This window comes from Rhineura floridana, chromosome 10 (genome assembly GCF_030035675.1).
Source record: "Rhineura floridana isolate rRhiFlo1 chromosome 10, rRhiFlo1.hap2, whole genome shotgun sequence".
Classification (NCBI taxonomy): Eukaryota; Metazoa; Chordata; class Lepidosauria; order Squamata; family Rhineuridae; genus Rhineura; species Rhineura floridana.
This window is the reverse complement of record NC_084489.1, coordinates 83,848,505-83,870,806: the sequence shown is the minus strand read 5'-3', so window position 1 is coordinate 83,870,806 and position 22,302 is coordinate 83,848,505. Positions and strand designations below refer to the sequence as shown.

At 48.7% G+C, this 22,302-nt stretch overlaps 1 protein-coding gene across 1 annotated transcript in view; it reads right to left on the bottom strand.

The window, feature by feature from the left end:
• ADCYAP1R1 (ADCYAP receptor type I) overlaps nt 1-22,073 on the bottom strand; it is a 128,122-nt gene extending 106,049 nt beyond the window's left edge. The window contains exon 1 of the mRNA XM_061585785.1: nt 22,006-22,073. Within this exon, the coding sequence (XP_061441769.1) occupies nt 22,006-22,056 (51 nt within the window). The 5' untranslated portion in view covers nt 22,057-22,073. The remainder of the gene's footprint in view (nt 1-22,005) is intronic.
• Between the last annotated feature and the right edge of the window lie 229 nt (nt 22,074-22,302).

Genomic DNA, 22,302 nt, shown 5'->3' with positions numbered 1-22,302 from the left:
CGACAATTTCCTTTCAAAATATTGCTATTTCCTTTAAAAAATACTGATTTGAATATCAATATTTTTTCCCAAGGGGGGTGGAAACAGATCGGTAAAAGAAGCAGCAAATGGACAAAGAACGGACTTGGATCAATACCAGCCTGTCAGGATGACGGATTGCTTTCAAACTGGCAACCAGCATAGATGTTAGTGGGACCAGAGAAAAAGCTCTAAGATCTGAAAATATGGACAGGTTCATCTTGCTCAGATGTAGAAGGCCTCAGGTTCCATTTACACCACCTCCAATTAAACGAGTTCAGGCAATAGGTGAGATGACAGACCTTTGCCTGTGACCCTGGGGAGCTATGATAGGACACTCATCCACCCCTGAATTCTGAATATATTCACCCAGAGTCCTCAGTTCAAATCTGGCCTCTGCCATAATGATGTTAGTCAACTATGCTTTCAGCCTTAACTTCCCACTGGTAATACTGTGAATGTAACAGTGGCCCACTTTGCAAGATGATTGGATGCTAGGATGATTGACACACTGAATACAACATGTTTTGAGCCCTGGAAATGTTCTATGCCAACAAAAAGCACTGCTGTCGTTGCTGAGACTAAACCTGCTATGGACCTTCCCCTTATTTTCTGAAACACCCACATAATTGTGTGAATCAGGAGGCCCTGATGAACTTGTCTGAGGTGCTCTCTTTGGAGACTGGAAATAGAAATTTGTGTTGAAATGTTTCTTCCTGTGACCTAAGCAAGGAACACTACTGAAATCCACTGAAGGAGAAAGCTTTAATTGGATCAGTAATTAAATTAAAACTATTCTGCCCTCGGCTTTTAAAAGCATCCGTCCTGGCAACAATACTCTGTCCTGTGAAGATTTCCTTCTAATTGTGTCCCCAGAGGTCTTTTGAAAGTGAGACAATTTTGATCAAAATTAGCAATTTGAGTGGGCAGTCAAAAGTGGTTTTGGAAAGAGTTGGTGACTAGGATCTCAAAAAACCTACGCCTGCTGTTCAATTAAAAAAAAATTAGTTAAAGCCAAGAGACTGCAACACTGATGTGTTTTGTCCAAGAGGGAAATGGCAAAGCTCAAAATCTCTTCATCAAAATAATTATTCTAAGGGTAGTGCCCAGAATCAAAGCCTAAACTGAACACTGACCTTCTCAATAAACTATCTCAATACGTTTGCCTGTATTCCTAAGGCAGAGGTTTGGGAGCAGATGGAATCAAACTTCCGCAGAAAGTATTGAAGCTAGAACATTTGAAAACAGAATGGGCCGAATGTTGCAACCCCAGTGAATTAAACTCTCTAGAAAAAAACAGCTGGATGTTGAGGTGAAAGAGAGAGGGTGATGGGAGGAGGGATAATAATCATAACATCTGGGAAGGGAGGAGAACCAGTCTGTTGTTGTTGTCTTAGCGAGTACACAGTCGTTTCCTGATTGGGTCTTCCTTTTGTGTGTCTGAGTTAGCCTCCTGGCCAATTTTCATGAAGAAGAGACAGTGATAGCCACTGACTGGGATGGCTTTATGAGAGGATTAGACAAATTCATGGAGGATAAGACTATCAGTGGCTACTAACCACAATGGCTATATTCTACCTTCACTGTCAGAGGCAGTATTTATTTTATTTATTGAATTTATATCCTGCCCTTCCTCCCAAAAGGAGCCCAAAAAGATGCTTCTGAATACCGGCTGCTGGGAATCCCTTGTGGGGAGAGTGCTCTTGCACTCAGGGTATTCCATAGGCATCTAGCTGGCCACTTTGAGAACAAGATACAGGACAAGATGGACCTTTGGTCTGATCCAGCTGCAAGACTCTTATGTTCTTATGCACTGATATGGGAGTAGGCCCTCTTTGTGGTGGCACCCCATTTGTGGAATGCCCTCTACAGCTGGTGCTGTCCTTTACTGAGTTTCATCACCGGCTGAAGACACACACTTATCTGCTCAGGTATTGTGGAATTTCAGTGTCAGGCTGGGTTAAGGCAGAGTTATTTCTGTGGTTCCTTCCTGATGGCATTGATTTCTTAACTGCCCTTGTTCTATGGTATTTTTGTTTTGACTGATTGTATTGTGGTTTTAATGTGTTTTACTGTACCCCACCCTAGGATCATTTCCCATGAAGGGCAGACTAGAAATGTTTTAAATGAATAAATAAAATTAGTGGACCCCTCCTATGTCATCTATCCTTTTCTAACCATGCCAACTGCAAGAGTTAATTAAGTGCTTAAAATGTGTCTCGCACACTCCTTTAGGGGATCATGTGCACTAGGCTCTAGAGCAGCCTTTCCCAACCAGTGTGCCTCCAGATGTTGTTGGACCACAACTCCCATCAGCCTCAGCCAGCATTGCCAATGGTCAGGAAAGATGGGAATTGTGTTCCAACAACATCTGGAGGCACACTGGTTGGGAAAGGCTGCTCTTGAGTGATCCAACACCATTGAGGAAGATACATTAAATGGTTGCACAGACTATTTTATGGACACACATACATTTGTGTGTTGTTATTTGCCACTAGATTCAAACTGGGAAAATGATGGATAGAGCTGACCTCCAAAATCAGAAAAGAAAACTACGGTTTGTGCAAACCATTGTTTGCTCAGCTCAGATATAATGGTAAACTATGGTTTCCCATGAGCTAGGGAGCGAATCAGAATGTTCAGCAGGAGGAAGGAGCGCGTGAACTTTATAGTTCTCAAACCATAGTTCTTGACATTGCAAATGCATGGTTACATGGATGAACCTCCGATGTCTACTGACCATGAAGGTTTATTTGAAAATGCTGAGCTTGTTTTTATTCAGTCCACTTGTGGCCTAAGGTAGGAACCCATTCTAAGCTGCAGTGCAGACTGTAGCTCCCGCAGGCACTGATGTACTCAAAACTTCAACAGCTCCCAGCCAAAAATCCTGTCTCTCTCTATTTAACCTTGGCAGTTGCTTCCACAGCACTGGACAGTAGATGCAGCACAGCATCGAGAACAAGGGCATACTTTGCATGCCAAACAGGAATGAATGTACACAAATATGTTAGTGTCTGAAGGAAATTCCCAGAATTCTATGGATCACGTCCACTAAAGTGAGACAAGTCCCACTCTTCAGCAAGTGTTCTTGAATAGCACGCCACATGCACATGCACGTACAGCAGAACAGGGTGAGAAAATCCTACGAGGGTAAAGAAAACAGTCCCACGTTGATGGGAGGTGAATTCCAGGGCTGTGCACCATATTCAGATGAATCCTGGATCCCGAACAGAATTGGTCTGATTCAAGTCAATCCAGGATTCGGCTGGATTGGGTTGAGGAAGCTCTGGATTGTTCCAGCTTGGATTGGGTCCACCCGGAGTGATATAGGGCTGTCAAAAGGGGGAGTGCTCTGGCAGCAAGGAAGAGAGGACAGAAGGGAGAAGAAAGGTTTTCTCCCTCACACCAAGCATAGGTTTAATTAGCGTTTAAAACCCTGATTAAACATATGAGGTTGTACTCAACTAAGTCCTACTCAGAGTAGATCCACTGAAATTCATGATCCTAAGTCAGTCATGTCTCTTAAGTCGCTCTACTCTGAGTAGGATTAGCATTGAATACCACCCATAATCATGAGATAGAGAGGAGAGACACATCTCTCTCTCTCTCCTCCCCCCCACCCCCGCACGACTGCTCAAGGCCCCTGAATCAGTTTGGGGGCTGGATTTGGGCTGGCCCTGGATCATCCCAGGTAGGATTGGGGCCACTCCAAAGCACTGGCTCGGGGCCTGAATTGGATCGGGGGGGTAGTGCACAACCCTACTGGATACCAGTTATGAATGCATCCTCTCATGCAGATAGAAAAAAATCCTCGCAAACAGAAAGCCAACACACTAGGGAGAGAGGTTCTAGCCTGGCCCACTCACTTCTGGGCTAGTTTCCTACTTGCAGAGAAAGTTTTATGTAGAGGAGCATTAACAAAATGTGGTCCTGCACCAACGCACCTCTTTACTCTGGCCTTTGACACCTGAGACATATTTTTAGGACCCACCCTATTTGGTGATTTTCATTGTTTTCAATGCTCTATTTTAAAATTGTTGAAACCCACCTTAGGACGTTTGGGTGAAGAACAGGTAATAAATGTTAACAACAACAACATTTTAAAGTAAAACAATCCATTTGACTTCTATAATTTCATTTTGTTGGACGGATAGACTAGGTCTTTATGTATTTCAGGGGTCAGCAATCTTCTTAGGGCTGTGGGCACATTTGGATTTTTGGGCACATGCCATGGTCATCACCCCCTCAGTCTACTTCCTTCCCCTCTTCCTTGCATCAGCCCCCTATGTGCACTGAAAGAAAGAGAGTGCATGCATACACACACACACACACTTCACTCTTCCAAAAGATCCAGCTTAAAAATAGATGCAGTAGAATTAATCTGGGCCTTGAAAGGCCCACAGAGCTGAAAGAGGAAGTGGGAAAGAGTGCCACTCTGCCAACTTCCTCCTTCAGCTCTATGTACTTTTCAAGGGGGGGGGAAGGTAGCAACCCTGCCCATCTCATGACTGGGGGAACAGTGAGGAGGTTCCGAGGCTTTGTGGGTGTCAATGAAAGACCCCTGAGTTATTTAAAGAAATGTCATAGGAACACAGGAAGCTGTCTAATGGTCTTATCAGACCATTGCTCCATCTAACTCAGTATTGTCTATACCAGCCTTTCCCAGCTAGTGGGCCACCAGATGTTGTTGGACCACAACTCCCATCAGCCTCAGCCAGCATTGCCAATGGTCAGGAAAGATGGGAATTGTGGTCCAACAACATCTGGTGGCCCACTGGTTGGGAAAGGCTGATCTAGCTCAATATTGACTCCACTGACTGGCAGTGGCTCTCCAGGGTTTCAGGCAGGAGTTTCTCCCAGCCCTACCTGGAGATGCCATTGGGGGTTGAATTTGGGACATTCTGCATGCAAAGCAGATGTTCAACCACTGAGCTACAGCCCTTTAGTCACGTAAGCTATGGCCCACTGAGCCACAAGCAGCAAGGACAGCCATCTTTCGATGTCAAAAACTGTACCTCCCCCAGGTGGGGCCAAAGAACTAGAGTTGTCAGACAAAGTGAGATTAAAAGGGAATCAAGGAGTTCAAGAGAACAGACGTCATCAGAGATTTGAATAATGCTAGTGAATTCTCTTGGGCTTTCAACACATGACTTAGCAGACTTAGCACACGCTTACACAAGCATGGGTGCCCAGGGGATGAATGGTTTGGAACATCTGCCTGAAAAAACCGTGGAGTCACTCAAAATGATAAATATTTTTAAATATCTCACAATCGTTTCAGCAAAATCAGCTCATCACATAGCAGCTGCCGTATGCAAAATACAAAATTGATTTAGAAATAGTTGAGAGGTGCAGCCACAAAAAAGCTGCAATTTACAACTGAATCGTCTTCATATTTTAAATAAATGTTGTTTTTATTCTATAGGAGAGAGCCAGATGTTTTTAGGAAGTGGGACACATTTCAACTCAGTTTCAGATTCAACTTTTTGTAATTCTGGACAAATGGAATATAGGAACTGGCTTTATACCAAGTCAGACCCATTGCTCCATCTGGCTCAGTACTGTCTGTACAGGCTGACAGCAGCTCGCAAGGGTTGCAGGCTGGAGACATTGCCAGAGCTACCTGGAGGTGCTGGGAACTAAACCTGGGACTTTCTGAATTCTCTGGCTCTCCATGCTCTGGTAACTTCCAGATTGGATTATTGGAATGAGCTCTACATGGGACTGTTTTTGAAGAGAATTCAGAAACTTCAACTGGTCCAAAATGCAGCGGCCAGATTATTGGATGCGGTTATATTTAGAACCCATGTAACTCCCTTTAAACAAACAAACAGATGCACTGGTTACTAGTTCATTTATGGGCCTGATTTAAGGCGCTCGTCATGTTACGGTTCAAAACCTTAAAATGACTTCGGCCCGACATATCTGAAAGACCTCCTCTTTCCCTACATATCCTCCTGGGTGTTGAGATCAGCAGAGGGGACCCATTTGGTACTTCCTCTATTCTCAGGGGTGGTGGCAGCTCTGGAGAGGGTATTCTCTGTGGCAGCCCCTAAGTTGTGGAACCCTCCCAAAGGAGATACATCTGGCTTTTGTCATATGCTGAAGATGCACCTCACTTTTGACATTTGAGTTATATATATTTTAGAATCCCCTCCAGTTGTGATTATTGTATTGCTGTATTTTACAGTGCTATGATCTGCCCTGGGTGCTACTACTACTACTGCTGCTGCTGCTGTTGCTGCTGCTGCTGCTGCTGCTACTACTACTACTAATAATAATAATAATAATAATACAAAGCAGGCTTCTACTACTGAGCTACAACCATTTCCCATTTCATGCATACCAACCCTTCACTCTTGTGTCTTAAAAGATTGTTAGATGAAAGGAGCAACCTGTAGCTTGATCGAGGCTGACCCATTCAGCTCCTTATTAAGAGCTCTCCAAGGCCTCTTACCCCAGCTATCAGAGGTAGAATACTCTTTTCTCCAGCACTTTTCATGAAAGCCTTTCTACAAAAATGCAAAGAAGCTAAGGAGAAGCACACACAATGCATGCATTCTACCACATTCCCCTCCCCAGAGTACATCCAAACATTTGAAGCACTTATTTATCAATAACAATCACTTTACGTCCACGTCAAGACTGATATATTCAAAGGCATTATACACTCATAGAAGCCAAAGCAATCTAGGGCCAAATGCAGTTATTTCAGAGGAAGGAAATCACGACTCACAGTCTTAGCTCATCCTCCCACACTTGTGAATCACACATCTGTAAATGCGGGCATAATGACATCAGCAGGTGACCTCATCAGCCCAAGCAAGATGCCCCTTGCTTTCTGCATCCACATGGGTATGAAATCTGAGCCCTACTGGAGAGTGGGTTCCAAGGGCTTGTGACCTCATTGCCTAAAGATGTCCGGCTACCCTTTTCTCTGATCTGTTATCTGAAAGCTGAGCTACACACTGAAAAGGCTCTCCAGCTAAACGTGCCACTTTGACTGCAGGCGAACAATCAAATTTGGGGGTACTCCCAACAAGACATATGTAACTAGCATATTGGGATTACAATTTTAGACAAGATTGCCACTCTGGGCAATGGGACAGGATGGGACTGAGTGGTCCAGAACTTATGATTTCTTAACCTGTGCTCCTGTCTACATACTCTGCGGGGTTGTCAACATGGTACACATGGGTGCCAGTGTGTCTGCCAGTACCTTCTATGGTGACCATGAAAGGTCTTTGTAAACATCCCCTCAAAAATCCACAAGAGAATGTTTCCTACTCCTGCTCAGTTCCGGTTTGCACTGGATCGGCTTAACCGACATGAACATACCCCCTTAAAACATGCCTACATTTCAGTGGATGCCAGGACTGGACAGTCACCCTCCCATCCATTCTAAATTGAGCAGGGTCTCACAGAGCTTCTCTCTGAAAGCGAGTGCAGCAGTGGCTGATGTAGGTGCTTTCTTCCCCATTGAAGGGGAATGAATGCCAGTGAAGGGCATGCCTGCACCATTTTGTGACCCTGTCTCTATTCCTACTCTTTTAGATGTGGTATCTTTTTTGGGTTATGCCACACCCCCAATACAGCCATTTTGTATTATGTCATGCTCCCAAAGCAGCCATTTCATGTTATGCTCCCAAGGCAACCATTTTGTTATACCACACCTTCACAATGCCATTTTGTGTTATGCCACACCCCAGGCAACCATTTTGTGTTATGTCACACCCTCACCGCTGCCATCTTGTGACTGGCACCCACAGCAATTTCTCAAAACCACAAGTGTGCTCACTGGCCTAAAATGCTTAGTGACATCTGTCTGACTCGCTCTCTGATGGCTTCCTTTGCACTAATTCTCCCAGTCCTCCAGCAGACATTGAAACCTTTATCTCATCCAAGAGGAACATCATCTGTTACCACTTCCTACTTTGGCACATTCCTCTTGCTTCCAAACCCACACTAGTGAATCAGGGAAGGGTTGTGGCTCAGTGGCAGAGCACCAGCTTGGAATGCCAAAGGTCTCAGGCTCAACCCCTGCCATCTCCACTTGCACGGGTCAGCTAGCAGGCGATGGGAAACACCTTTACCTGAGAACCTAAAGAGCTGCTGCCAGCTCTTGTATTGTAGACAATACCGGACCAAATGGACCAATGGGATGACTTAGCATAACACAGCTTCAGGCATGGCAACATTCCATGCAGCATAATTCAAGGAAGGACCAAAGCTCAGTTGGTGGAGCACTTCTTTGCGTGCGGAAAGTTCAATCTGCAACAGCTCCAGTTAGGAGAATCAGGTAGCAGGTGGGAAAGACACCCTGAAACTCAGCTCGATAGATGGACGAAATGTCTATTTAAAAGGGAAATTCTGGTGCATGACCATTGCCACATGCATCCGAGTCTTCCCCCACTCCATTTGATCCTGTGGAAGATAGCAGAGTCCTTTCTAGCTGCATCCAGCACAAGCAGAGAGGGGAGAGTCCCGCAAGGTGCTGCTTTCACCTTGCCTAACACAAAGGTGATGGTGATACACTTGTAGGAGAAGGGCCATAGCCCAGTGGTAGAGCATCTGCTTTGCATGCAGAAGGTCACAGGTTCAATCTCTAGCATCTCCAGGCAGGGCCGCAGAGCTTGGAAAAGTTACTTTTTTGAACTACAACTCCTATCAGCCCAATCCAGTGGCCATGCTGGCTGGGGCTGATGGGACTTGTAGTTCAAAAAAAGTAACTTTTCCAAGCTCTGGGGCCGGGGATGTCCTCTGGCTGAAATCTTGCAGATATGCTTCCAGCAAGCAATACTGAGCTAGATGGACTCAGCTAGATGGACACAGGCAGCATCCTATGTTCCATGTCTTTCCAAGGGTGGAAGGCAGTTCTGTCCTACAAGCAAAAGTGATGGCTAAATTTTTCAAGAGATGGCAAAGAGCATGGGCACTGACATGCCAGAAGGGATGAGAGGCATGTGTCCTTCCATTTGAAGAATTAGATGGGGAGAAGAGGCAGAGATCCATCAGTTATACAGGCCCTGGGTGGTACAACAAATGGTCCATTCCCCGTAGGCTTTAATTTACCGCTGTGCCAAGAGTGACCATGGGTGAGCATTGTCTCTCAGACTATCCTAAAGTTGCCAACTGAATAGAAAAGAGAAGCAAAGGGGAGTCTGACAATTTTTTAAGCCTACCAGCCAATTTTTCATGCAAAACACAGACATTAGGGATAGCTGCCAGTGTTTTTTTAAGTCAATGCAACTGTAGACAGCCTTTTCAAGTTAGTGTGCATGATTCAAGTGCATATTTCGTATATACTTACTTAAAGTGTGGTGTCCAGAACTCAAGATAAGGCCTAACCAGTGTCGAACAGAGGGGAACTAATTCTTCACATGATTTGGAAACTATACTCCTGTTAATGCAGCCTAAAATAACATTTGCCTTTTTTGCAGCCATATTGCACTGTTGGCTCATATTCATCTATCAAGCCAGAGCTAGGTGCAAAAGTCCTGCAGTTAGAATTAATGAACAAGGTGTTTCTCAGTTAGGGATGGACACATTTGTCAATTTTGGTTCCTCTTAGTTTCTTGTTTCTTCAGTCTTAAATTCAGTTCTCTACATTTCCACATCAGTTTGTGATTATTTTTTTAAAAAGTCCTCATGAAAAATCATAAGCATTTTAGCGTGAACATCTTCTAACTTACACATATTTTGTATGCAATTTTGCTTAATACTATACATATTTTTGCAAAGCAATGTCCCCTGATATGCTGTCCTGTATGTTACTGTCATGAATATATGCATTTTTATGCATGCTTTACTCCCGTATACGCATTTTTGTACAAGTTATTTGACTGGAGAAATGCACTGCAACATTTGGAGAAGAGCAAATTTGGAAGGGTAGTTGTGTTCCAGTTTGCATATTGATTCAGAAAGTGTGAATTAGGTAGGTTCACTTTTAAATGCAAAATAAACCAACCTTATTTCCCCATCCCTACTGTGAGCACAGGTGAAACCTCGCAATGTGTTTTCAGTATTCAGAACTGAACTGAGCTCACAGTCTTTTACACAAAAGTTCCCTTTCTTCATTTCAGCAGTTTAATTTAAGAGGGAAAAGGAATGGCATTGCTATGGTTTGGGAGCTGGAAACCTCTGCTGATCTACTGCAAATCACCCAGACATCACTCAGTGGACCCCGAAAGACTTTCTGCCCAGCCCTGCCTAGGCCCTATTGCCCAAAACAGCCAGCAGAGAAGCAGCGAAGAAGCGATAATCCAGGAGAGGAGCAGATATAACTTCAAGGAGCACAGCAGAAATGTGATGCCCAAACAGTGTTTTATCCAATCCTTTCCAGTCTTCATAATGCCCCCATAATGTAGATTTCCCCAACTGAACTGAGAGCACAGTTAAGCAGGCTGCTGATTCAGCAGCAGAAGTGCAGTAACACATTTATTATAGCCTTCAATAGTTTCCTTCCTCATTCTGCTTATTAATAGCTGAATCTGAAATGGCTTGAGGCAGCCTATTTCCTTGCATTTTTCCCAGCGTTTCCTTTCTTACCTGCGCCTGCCCCACTGAGCTTTGCTTTTTCTTGCAAAAATGCCAAAAGTCTGACCAAGATGGGGAAACCTTACATCAGCAATTCTCCTGATGTGCCGTTTGCTTCTTACACAAAAACTGCAGGGCAAAGTCCATGGGCCCCCCAAAACAATTAGAGCCCCTACTTTGTAAAGTCTCTTCACAGGTCCCATGGACTTTGCCTGTGGGTTTTGTGCAATTTGGGGACATTCTCCTTTCCATCGCTGCTTCTTATGCAAGCCACTGACAGGAGGAGGGCCGTAGCTCAGTTTCAGGAAGTGTGGATTTGGTAGATTTGCTTATTCAAATTTCTTCCCCATCCCTTCTCCAACTGACAGTGGCTCTCTGCTTGTCTTGAGGTCCTCTGTAACTGCAGATGCTGGAGGTTGATTCTGGGATGTTGCACAGGCAAACAACGTGCTCTGCCACTGAGCAACAACCCCTCCCCTTACGCTTCCCTACATTCTCCCAGGCTTGTATTTACCTCTCTGGCATTCACAGCGTTCTCTCACACCCTGTCATTAGCACACGAGAGTGTCACTTGCACCTTCCCTTAAAAGCTGGCATTATCATCCTAATCACAGCCTAAGGTGCGAACCATTTATTATCTACGTTCTCCAGCCTTGAAGCTCTGCAAAGGCATCTGGAGGAATGTGCCAGTCCTTAATGCCAAAAAATCCACCTGATTGAATTATTACTGGCAGTTAAAACACCTGCATTGCAGTCGCCTTTAAAATTCAGATCAAACCCCCCCAAGGCAGCTTTGTGACTCACGAATCAAATTGTTTCTCGGATGCCTTTTGTAACCAGCTTAAAGAGGACACGTGTGCTGTAGGTTTCACCCTTCTTTTCCTTGGTAATTGTATGGCTTCACTTAGCTTCCCTGGCAAAAACACCTCGACAGCAGCCATAACATAACAACATGAGAAGAGTCTGGCTGCTGGATCAATCCAAAAGCCTATGGACAGCCCACAATCCAGGCCTGAGTGCAACAGCATCTCTCCCACGACTTGTGATTCCCACCAACTGGTATTCAGAGTTGCACTGCCTCTGACAGTGGAGGTAGGACATGCTTATGCAGAAGTAACAGATCAGGCAAAAGGCCCATCTAGTCCATTCATTCATTCATTCATTGGCGATCACTTGTGGCCGAGTAAGATTGTCTTCCAGGGTTTGGAAGACGCCTGTGTGTGAATTTGTTTTATGTGGGGAGATAGGTGCACGACGATCAACACACAGTCTTGACTTGGTCCTCAATGGGGTAAGATTGCCCCTGAAGGACCAGGTCCGCAGCCTAGGGGTAATTCTTGACTCCCAGCTGTCCATGGAGGCTCAGGTTTCAGCAGTGAGCCGGGCAGCTTGGTATCAACTACATCTGATATAGAGGCTGCGACCCTACCTTCCTGTACATCTGCTCCCGCAGGTGATACATGCTCTGGTCTCCTCTCGCTTGGACTACTGTAATGCGCTCTATGTGGGGTTACCCTTGAAAACAGTCCGGAAACTGCAGCTGGTACAGAATGCGGCGGCACGCTTGATTAAGCATAGCCGTCGCCGGGATCATATTACCCCAGTGTTAGTAGACCTACACTGGTTACCAGTAGTTTACCGGGCTCAATTCAAGGTGTTGGTGTTGACCTTTAAAACCCTAAACGGTTTCGGCCCAGTTTATCTGAAGGACCGCCTCCAGTATCATCAACTAGGCCGCCTCACAAGACCAGCCACACAGGACCTCCTCTCGGTCCCACCAGTCAAAACAGCTAGGCTGGTGCGGACCAGGGAAAGGGTGTTCTCGGTGGTGGCCCCCACCCTCTGGAACTCTCTCCCCTACCATCTTCGGCATGCTTCCTCCCTGACGGGTTTCCGTCGAACTTTAAAGACCTGGCTCTTCAGGCAGGCCTATAATTTTGGGGTGGATTAGCCTTCTGTGTACTAATCAGATGCTTTGTTATTAGATGTACTGTATATTGTAAATTGTATTGCTTATTGTATATTGTATTTTAACTGTTGTTGTAAGTCGCCTAGAGTGTCCGTAAAGTCGGACAGATAGGCGACTAACAAATAAAATTTATTATTATTATTATTGACAGAAAAAGGTTTTGATCCAATGGCATGGATACCACGACGATTGGAAGTCCTTTATCTGCGGCAGTCTTCATCCGCCTTCACGGCTGTTGTAACATACACATTGTTATCCTCCGCCTGTTCTGCCGTTGAGGACTTTCTTGGATCGTTCTTTGTCTGGTTCCTCTCCCTTGACCTTACCGCCATGGGTGACCCTGCTGGGAGTACATGACTCCCGACGGCATCGCTCACAGGGTTCATTGGAACACGCAAGCCCACTCGCCACTACAAGGTGACGATCCAGCAAGGGATCTAGTGCATTATCCTGTTGGCCAACCAGGTGCCTGTGGGAAGCCAGCAAGCAGGACCTGAGTGAAAGAGCACTCTCTCTACTTGTGATTCCGAGCATACTGTCTCCAACAGGCTGGCTCCACTGGCTGCCCATTTGCTATCGGGCCAAGTTCAAGGTCCTAGTTTTGGTGTACAAAGCCCTATATAGCTCAGGACCAGGATAATTGAAAGACCATTTTATCCATTATATACCCAGTCAATCACTGCGTTCTGCAAGTGAGGGCCTCCTGCAGACACCATCTGATCAGTTCTGCACAATATAGGAAACAGACCTTTATTGTGGCGGCACCTACCCTGTGGAATTCCCTCCCCTTGAATATTAGGCAGGCGCCATCTCTGCTATCTTTTTGGCGCCTTTTGAAGACTTTCCTCTTTCAACAAGGGTTTTAGGTTGAGATCTATCCCAGTCTGTGTCTGTGTTAGAATTGCTTGTTAATATATTTTTTAATAATGTTTTAACCCTTTTTTAAAAGTTGTTTTTAAAGCTTTTTTAAATGTTTTAAACCTTGTTTTGTTTTAATGTATTTTAAAGTCTGTTTTTATGTTTTAAAGTGTTTTGAGTGCTTTGGTTTGCCGCCCTGGGCTCCTGCTGGGAGGAAGGGCGGGATACAAATCAAATAATAAATAAATAAAACAGTGGAGACACAGCCATTGTGACTAGCAGCCACTGGCAGCCTCACCCTTCATGAATTCATCTAATTCTGCGTCTGTATTGGAATGTGTTTTTAGATGGTTTCAATGTTTTACTGTTTTGTGTATTTAGTGCCCTGGGATCGTCTGGGAGGAAAAGTGGGATACACATTTATTTGTATATTTATTATATTTCTATCCCAAACATATTTCAAGCCAGGCTTGAATTTAAAATGTTCTGAGCTGGGCTTGAAATTGAACAGGTTTTTGTTTTCAAACTGGGGCAGTCCATATTTTGAGCTCAACCAATCCTGAATTTGGTCCCATCACTGGTTATATTCGTTTGGGTCTGTATGGCCGTTTTGGGATGTGGGGGGACCAATCACACCACAGGGTGCTTACCATGGTGACCATGGGAGCTTCTCTTCCACCCCTCCTTTTGGATGCTGCCTTATACTGAGCCAGACGTTTTGTTCATTAAGCTCAGTATTGCCAACACTGATGGGCAGCAGCTCCCCGAGGCTTCCAGAATGGTGTATGCCTTACAGGTCTCTTGGAATCACAAATGAATAACCTCTTTGGCCCACTGAAAATGCCGGAAGCCACTGCTTCTGCACAACTGCCAGAATGGTAGGAGGTCGCCATGATCAATACTGGAGATAATTAATGTTCCTCATAGTGAGGATTTTGGCTTGGAAGGACTAAAAGGCAAAATAGAGTTAATGAATATTAAAAAAAATTATATTGGGTCAGGTATTCAATGCTGATCGTACTCAAGGGTAGATCCATTGAAGTTAATGGGCATTATTACCTTAGGCTCATTAATCTTAATGAGTCGACTCTCTTAGTTGCAGAGGAGACTGATGGCTCCGATGTCAGTGGGATGGTGAATCCACTCTGGGTTTTAGTCTGAACTTTCAAGGAGTTGTCCAAGGAGCTGAAGTGAATCAGAGTGGATTCACCTCCCCACTGACACTGCAGCCACCGGTCTCCGCTGGTTAATGGAATACAACCCATTATTTCTCATGGACTCAGACCGTGTGTGTGGGTATGAGGCTATGATTACTGACTTCTCAAAGGATAGGTTTGTGGTTCAGATCATCTCCTAAAAGGTCTTGACCCAGTACCTCAAAAGAGCAGAAGCTAACCTGCGATCCCAAGGATGTTGCAGCAATAGTATCCCAAGGGCTTCCACACTTCTGTACTTTGTGCGCCAACCCCAGCACCTAGCCTCAGAACACCAACTCTCCCCACATCCCTCACCAACCCCCCACTGCCCTTTGTCCTTGCAAACTGTCCCCTTAGACCTGAGCAAGCCTCCTTCTCCTCTTCTACAGGTCACCAAACCTCCTCCTCTCCTCCTGACTGCCCCTTGACCTTGCAAACTGTCCCTCCCCTTAGACCTGACCTAGCCTCCTTCCCCTCTTCTACAGGTCACCAAGCCTCCTCCTCTCCTCCCTACTGCCCCTTGGCCTTGCCAAACTCTCCCTCCCCATAGACCTGACCTAGCCTCCTTCCCATCTTCTACAGGTCGCCAAGCCTCCTCCTCTCCTCCCCCACTGCCCCTTGTCCTTGTCAAACTCTCCCTCCCCTTAGACCTGACCTAGCCTCCTTCCCATCTTCTACAGGTTGCCAAGCCTCCTCCTCTCCTCCCCCACTGCCCCTTGTCCTTGTCAAACTCTCCCTCCCCTTAGACCTGACCTAGCCTCCTTCCCCTCTTCTACAGGTCGCCAAGCCTCCTCCTCTTCTCCCCCACTGCGCCTTGTCCTTGCCAAACTCTCCCTCCCCTTAGACCTGACCTAGCCTCCTTCCCCTCTTCTACAGGTCGCCAAGCCTCCTCCTCTTCTCCCCCACTGCCCCTTGTCCTTGCCAAACTCTCCCTCCCCATAGACCTGACCTAGCCTCCTTCCCATCTTCTACAGGTCGCCAAGCCTCCTCCTCTCCTCCCCCACTGCCCCTTGTCCTTGCCAAACTCTCCCTCCCCTTAGACCTCACCTAGCCTCCTTCCCATCTTCTACAGGTCGCCAAGCCTCCTCCTCTCCTCCCCCACTGCCCCTTGTCCTTGTCAAACTCTCCCTCCCCTTAGACCTGACCTAGCCTCCTTCCCATCTTCTACAGGTTGCCAAGCCTCCTCCTCTCCTCCCCCACTGCCCCTTGTCCTTGTCAAACTCTCCCTCCCCTTAGACCTGACCTAGCCTCCTTCCCCTCTTCTACAGGTCGCCAAGCCTCCTCCTCTCCTCCCCCACTGCCCCTTGTCCTTGTCAAACTCTCCCTCCCCTTAGACCTGACCTAGCCTCCTTCCCCTCTTCTACAGGTCGCCAAGCCTCCTCCTCTTCTTCCCCACTGCCCCTTGTCCTTGCCAAACTCTCCCTCCCCTTAGACCTGACCTAGCCTCCTTCCCCTCTTCTACAGGTCGCCAAGCCTCCTCCTCTTCTCCCCCACTGCCCCTTGTCCTTGCCAAACTCTCCCTCCCCATAGACCTGACCTAGCCTCCTTCCCATCTTCTACAGGTCGCCAAGCCTCCTCCTCTCCTCCCCCACTGCCCCTTGTCCTTGCCAAACTCTCCCTCCCCTTAGACCTCACCTAGCCTCCTTCCCATCTTCTACAGGTTGCCAAGCCTCCTCCTCTCCTCCCCCACTGCCCCTTGTCCTTGTCAAACTCTCCCTCCCCTTAGACCTGACCTAGCCTCCTTCCCATCTTCTACAGGTTGCCAAGCCTCCTCCTCTCCTCCCCCACTGCCCCTTGTCCTTGTCAAACTCTCCCTCCCCTTAGACCTGACCTAGCCTCCTTCCCCTCTTCTACAGGTCGCCAAGCCTCCTCCTCTCCTCCCCCACTGCCCCTTGTCCTTGTCAAACTCTCCCTCCCCTTAGACCTGACCTAGCCTCCTTCCCCTCTTCTACAGGTCGCCAAGCCTCCTCCTCTTCTCCCCCACTGCCCCTTGTCCTTGCCAAACTCTCCCTCCCCATAGACCTGACCTAGCCTCCTTCCCATCTTCTACAGGTTGCCAAGCCTCCTCCTCTCCTCCCCCACTGCCCCTTGTCCTTGTCAAACTCTCCCTCCCCTTAGACCTGACCTAGCCTCCTTCCCCTCTTCTGCAGGTCGCCAAGCCTCCTCCTCTTCTCCCCCACTGCCCCTTGTCCTTGCCAAACTCTCCCTCCCCATAGACCTGACCTAGCCTCCTTCCCCTCTTCTACAGGTCGCCAAGCCTCCTCCTCTTCTCCCCCACTGCCCCTTGTCCTTGCCAAACTCTCCCTCCCCATAGACCTGACCTAGCCTCCTTCCCCTCTTCTACAGGTCGCCAAGCCTCCTCCTCTCCTCCCCCACTGCCCCTTGTCCTTGTCAAACTCTCCCTCCCCTTAGACCTGACCTAGCCTCCTTCCCCTCTTCTACAGGTCGCCAAGCCTCCTCCTCTTCTCCCCCACTGCCCCTTGTCCTTGCCAAACTCTCCCTCCCCTTAGACCTGACCTAGCCTCCTTCCCCTCTTCTACAGGTCGCCAAGCCTCCTCCTCTCCTCCCCCACTGCCCCTTGTCCTTGCCAAACTCTCCCTCCCCTTAGACCTGACCTAGCCTCCTTCCCCTCTTCTACAGGTCGCCAAGCCTCCTCCTCTTCTCCCCCACTGCCCCTTGTCCTTGTCAAACTCTCCCTCCCCTTAGACCTGACCTAGCCTCCTTCCCCTCTTCTACAGGTTGCCAAGCCTCCTCCTCTCCTCCCCCACTGCCCCTTGTCCTTGTCAAACTCTCCCTCCCCTTAGACCTGACCTAGCCTCCTTCCCCTCTTCTACAGGTCGCCAAGCCTCCTCCTCTCCTCCCCCACTGCCCCTTGTCCTTGCCAAACTCTCCCTCCCCGTAGACCTGACCTAGCCTCCTTCCCCTCTTCTACAGGTCGCCAAGCCTCCTCCTCTTCTCCCCCACTGCCCCTTGTCCTTGCCAAACTCTCCCTCCCCTTAGACCTGACCTAGCCTCCTTCCCCTCTTCTACAGGTCGCCAAGCCTCCTCCTCTTCTCCCCCACTGCCCCTTGTCCTTGCCAAACTCTCCCTCCCCTTAGACCTGACCTAGCCTCCTTCCCCTCTTCTACAGGTTGCCAAGCCTCCTCCTCTTCTCCCCCACTGCCCCTTGTCCTTGCCAAACTCTCCCTCCCCTTAGACCTGACCTAGCCTCCTTCCCCTCTTCTACAGGTCGCCAAGCCTCCTCCTCTTCTCCCCCACTGCCCCTTGTCCTTGCCAAACTCTCCCTCCCCTTAGACCTGACCTAGCCTCCTTCCCCTCTTCTACAGGTCGCCAAGCCTCCTCCTCTTCTCCCCCACTGCCCCTTGTCCTTGCCAAACTCTCCCTCCCCTTAGACCTGACCTAGCCTCCTTCCCCTCTTCTACAGGTCGCCAAGCCTCCTCCTCTCCTCCCCCACTGCCCCTTGTCCTTGCCAAACTCTCCCTCCCCTTAGACCTGACCTAGCCTCCTTCCCCTCTTCTACAGGTTGCCAAGCCTCCTCCTCTCCTCCCCCACTGCCCCTTGTCCTTGCCAAACTCTCCCTCCCCTTAGACCTGACCTAGCCTCCTTCCCCTCTTCTACAGGTCGCCAAGCCTCCTCCTCTCCTCCCCCACTGCCCCTTGTCCTTGCCAAACTCTCCCTCCCCTTAGACCTGACCTAGCCTCCTTCCCCTCTTCTACAGGTCGCCAAGCCTCCTCCTCTTCTCCCCCACTGCCCCTTGTCCTTGCCAAACTCTCCCTCCCCTTAGACCTGACCTAGCCTCCTTCCCCTCTTCTACAGGTCGCCAAGCCTCCTCCTCTTCTCCCCCACTGCCCCTTGTCCTTGCCAAACTCTCCCTCCCCTTATACCTGACCTAGCCTCCTTCCCCTCTTCTACAGGTCGCCAAGCCTCCTCCTCTTCTCCCCCACTGCCCCTTGTCCTTGCCAAACTCTCCCTCCCCTTAGACCTGACCTAGCCTTCTTCCCCTCTTCTACAGGTTGCCAAGCCTCCTCCTCTTCTCCCCCACTGCCCCTTGTCCTTGCCAAACTCTCCCTCCCCTTAGACCTGACCTAGCCTCCTTCCCCTCTTCTACAGGTCGCCAAGCCTCCTCCTCTTCTCCCCCACTGCCCCTTGTCCTTGCCAAACTCTCCCTCCCCTTAGACCTGACCTAGCCTCCTTCCCCTCTTCTACAGGTTGCCAAGCCTCCTCCTCTCCTCCCCCACTGCCCCTTGTCCTTGCCAAACTCTCCCTCCCCATAGACCTGACCTAGCCTCCTTCCCCTCTTCTACAGGTCGCCAAGCCTCCTCCTCTCCTCCCCCACTGCCCCTTGTCCTTGCCAAACTCTCCCTCCCCTTAGACCTGACCTAGCCTCCTTCCCCTCTTCTACAGGTCGCCAAGCCTCCTCCTCTTCTCCCCCACTGCCCCTTGTCCTTGCCAAACTCTCCCTCCCCTTAGACCTGACCTAGCCTCCTTCCCCTCTTCTACAGGTCGCCAAGCCTCCTCCTCTTCTCCCCCACTGCCCCTTGTCCTTGCCAAACTCTCCCTCCCCTTATACCTGACCTAGCCTCCTTCCCCTCTTCTACAGGTCGCCAAGCCTCCTCCTCTTCTCCCCCACTGCCCCTTGTCCTTGCCAAACTCTCCCTCCCCTTAGACCTGACCTAGCCTTCTTCCCCTCTTCTACAGGTTGCCAAGCCTCCTCCTCTTCTCCCCCACTGCCCCTTGTCCTTGCCAAACTCTCCCTCCCCTTAGACCTGACCTAGCCTCCTTCCCCTCTTCTACAGGTCGCCAAGCCTCCTCCTCTTCTCCCCCACTGCCCCTTGTCCTTGCCAAACTCTCCCTCCCCTTAGACCTGACCTAGCCTCCTTCCCCTCTTCTACAGGTCGCCAAGCCTCCTCCTCTTCTCCCCCACTGCCCCTTGTCCTTGCCAAACTCTCCCTCCCCTTAGACCTGACCTAGCCTCCTTCCCCTCTTCTACAGGTCGCCAAGCCTCCTCCTCTTCTCCCCCACTGCCCCTTGTCCTTGCCAAACTCTCCCTCCCCTTAGACCTGACCTAGCCTCCTTCCCCTCTTCTACAGGTCGCCAAGCCTCCTCCTCTTCTCCCCCACTGCCCCTTGTCCTTGCCAAACTCTCCCTCCCCTTAGACCTGACCTAGCCTCCTTCCCCTCTTCTACAGGTTGCCAAGCCTCCTCCTCTTCTCCCCCACTGCCCCTTGTCCTTGCCAAACTCTCCCTCCCCTTAGACCTGACCTAGCCTCCTTCCCCTCTTCTACAGGTCGCCAAGCCTCCTCCTCTTCTCCCCCACTGCCCCTTGTCCTTGCCAAACTCTCCCTCCCCTTAGACCTGACCTAGCCTCCTTCCCCTCTTCTACAGGTCGCCAAGCCTCCTCCTCTTCTCCCCCACTGCCCCTTGTCCTTGCCAAACTCTCCCTCCCCTTAGACCTGACCTAGCCTCCTTCCCCTCTTCTACAGGTCGCCAAGCCTCCTCCTCTCCTCCCCCACTGCCCCTTGTCCTTGCCAAACTCTCCCTCCCCTTAGACCTGACCTAGCCTCCTTCCCCTCTTCTACAGGTTGCCAAGCCTCCTCCTCTCCTCCCCCACTGCCCCTTGTCCTTGCCAAACTCTCCCTCCCCTTAGACCTGACCTAGCCTCCTTCCCCTCTTCTACAGGTCGCCAAGCCTCCTCCTCTCCTCCCCCACTGCCCCTTGTCCTTGCCAAACTCTCCCTCCCCTTAGACCTGACCTAGCCTCCTTCCCCTCTTCTACAGGTCGCCAAGCCTCCTCCTCTTCTCCCCCACTGCCCCTTGTCCTTGCCAAACTCTCCCTCCCCTTAGACCTGACCTAGCCTCCTTCCCCTCTTCTACAGGTCGCCAAGCCTCCTCCTCTTCTCCCCCACTGCCCCTTGTCCTTGCCAAACTCTCCCTCCCCTTAGACCTGACCTAGCCTCCTTCCCCTCTTCTACAGGTCGCCAAGCCTCCTCCTCTCCTCCCCCACTGCCCCTTGTCCTTGCCAAACTCTCCCTCCCCTTAGACCTGACCTAGCCTCCTTCCCCTCTTCTACAGGTCGCCAAGCCTCCTCCTCTCCTCCCCCCTGCTGCAGGTCACCAAGTCTCCTCCCCCCTTTAGACCTTTTCCCATGAGGAGGAGAGAAGCAGAGGAGAGAGGCAGTGGGCTGAGGTAAGCTGCACAGGAACAGATACCTTGGCCTGATCCTCCATGGCACACCTGGCCTCTGCCACCTCAGTCACTTGCCTGCCACCCACCATGGGCCCGTGGTACTACTGCTTTGCTCCTTCAGCACTGCCTCACTCATTCAGTGCTGCTGCCATCGCCCTGCTCAAGGTGTTTGACAGGAGTCAGCTGAGGTTAGGAGTGTGGTACCAGCAACTCCATCTCAAAAACCCTGTGCTAGGCTGGAGGAGCTACTAGAACAACATCTATGTACTAGCATTGTTCTTAGCCTGCAAGCCAATCTCCTGCTGACTCCAAGCCTAACCCTAGACTACCCTTGACCTGCCTCTGGACTTGCCCTTGCACTACTTTGCCTATGGACTAGCAATGGGTTCCGTTTCTGCAGTAATAGGATTTGCTATCGGATTAATTATTTCTGATATTCTCTATCTTTGTGGAGAGATTTTAAAGTATCAGCTCTCTGTGTCTGGTTTCCAATTCATTCTTCTTTTCCCCCAATTCTTTTTTTAATTTGCTTTGAAATCATTGATAGTGTGAGCGATACTTTTATCAGTTACTTTCTATGTGAGCTCTTCAAATGTGTGTTCCCTTTCACTGATATCAATGAAGTGTTGATTGTAACTGACAGACAGAAAGCAGCAGGGGGGAATGAAGTTTTGATTGTAAGCAGCAGGGGGGAAGCCATTGACTTGATTGTCTGCCTTAATCTGCTCTGCAGTGCACTTGAAAAGGAATGTAAACAGGCAATAATTGCAGATACCTGTGGAGACTCATGAATAAATAGCAATTATAATATCAATAATTTTCTGCAAAGCAAAAAATATATATTGGAGGAGATTGGAAAAATGAAAAGATATAGGAGGAAAAAGAAATTGGATAATTAATGAACACCAGGAGGCCACACTTAAAAACAAAACATTTAAAAATGAGAGGATTCCATCTCTACCATGGACTGACTGGACCCTGACCTTGGACTCCTCTGGCCTTGCCGCTTGCCTGTCCCCTTTGTTGTGGACTCTGACTTTGGACTGGCTCTGGATACTGCTTTGGTTGTTGCCCACATTGGTGTTGTTGTTGGTAAGTCTCTTGCTTCCTCAGGAGCCACGTTAGAACAGGACACTTTGGACTGTGAGAATGGGGAGTTGTGCTTGGAACTAGAAAGCATATACTCGCAGAATGCAAGCTGTATGAATGTAAGGTGTGATGGTAGCATTTCTAGGGTTACTTACCACAGGAAGCAATATCACTGCAAAGACACAGATTTTCCAGTAGTTGGTCATCTTGACAATCAACTGAACTGCAGTCTTCAAGAAACAGATTTAAAACCTTTCCTGTGCGTGGAATACAAGGTGCCCAGAAATCTCTATTCCAAGCTCTTCAAATCTCTGCAAAAGAAGAAAAAGACAATGTGCAAAGAAGACAAGAGAGAAAAGTTTCTGGTACAGTAGAATCAAAGGTGCAAGCAGTGGAATGTTGCTGAACAGTGCACCTTCTGTGAGAGAAATTAAAGGTCATTTTGGCTAAAT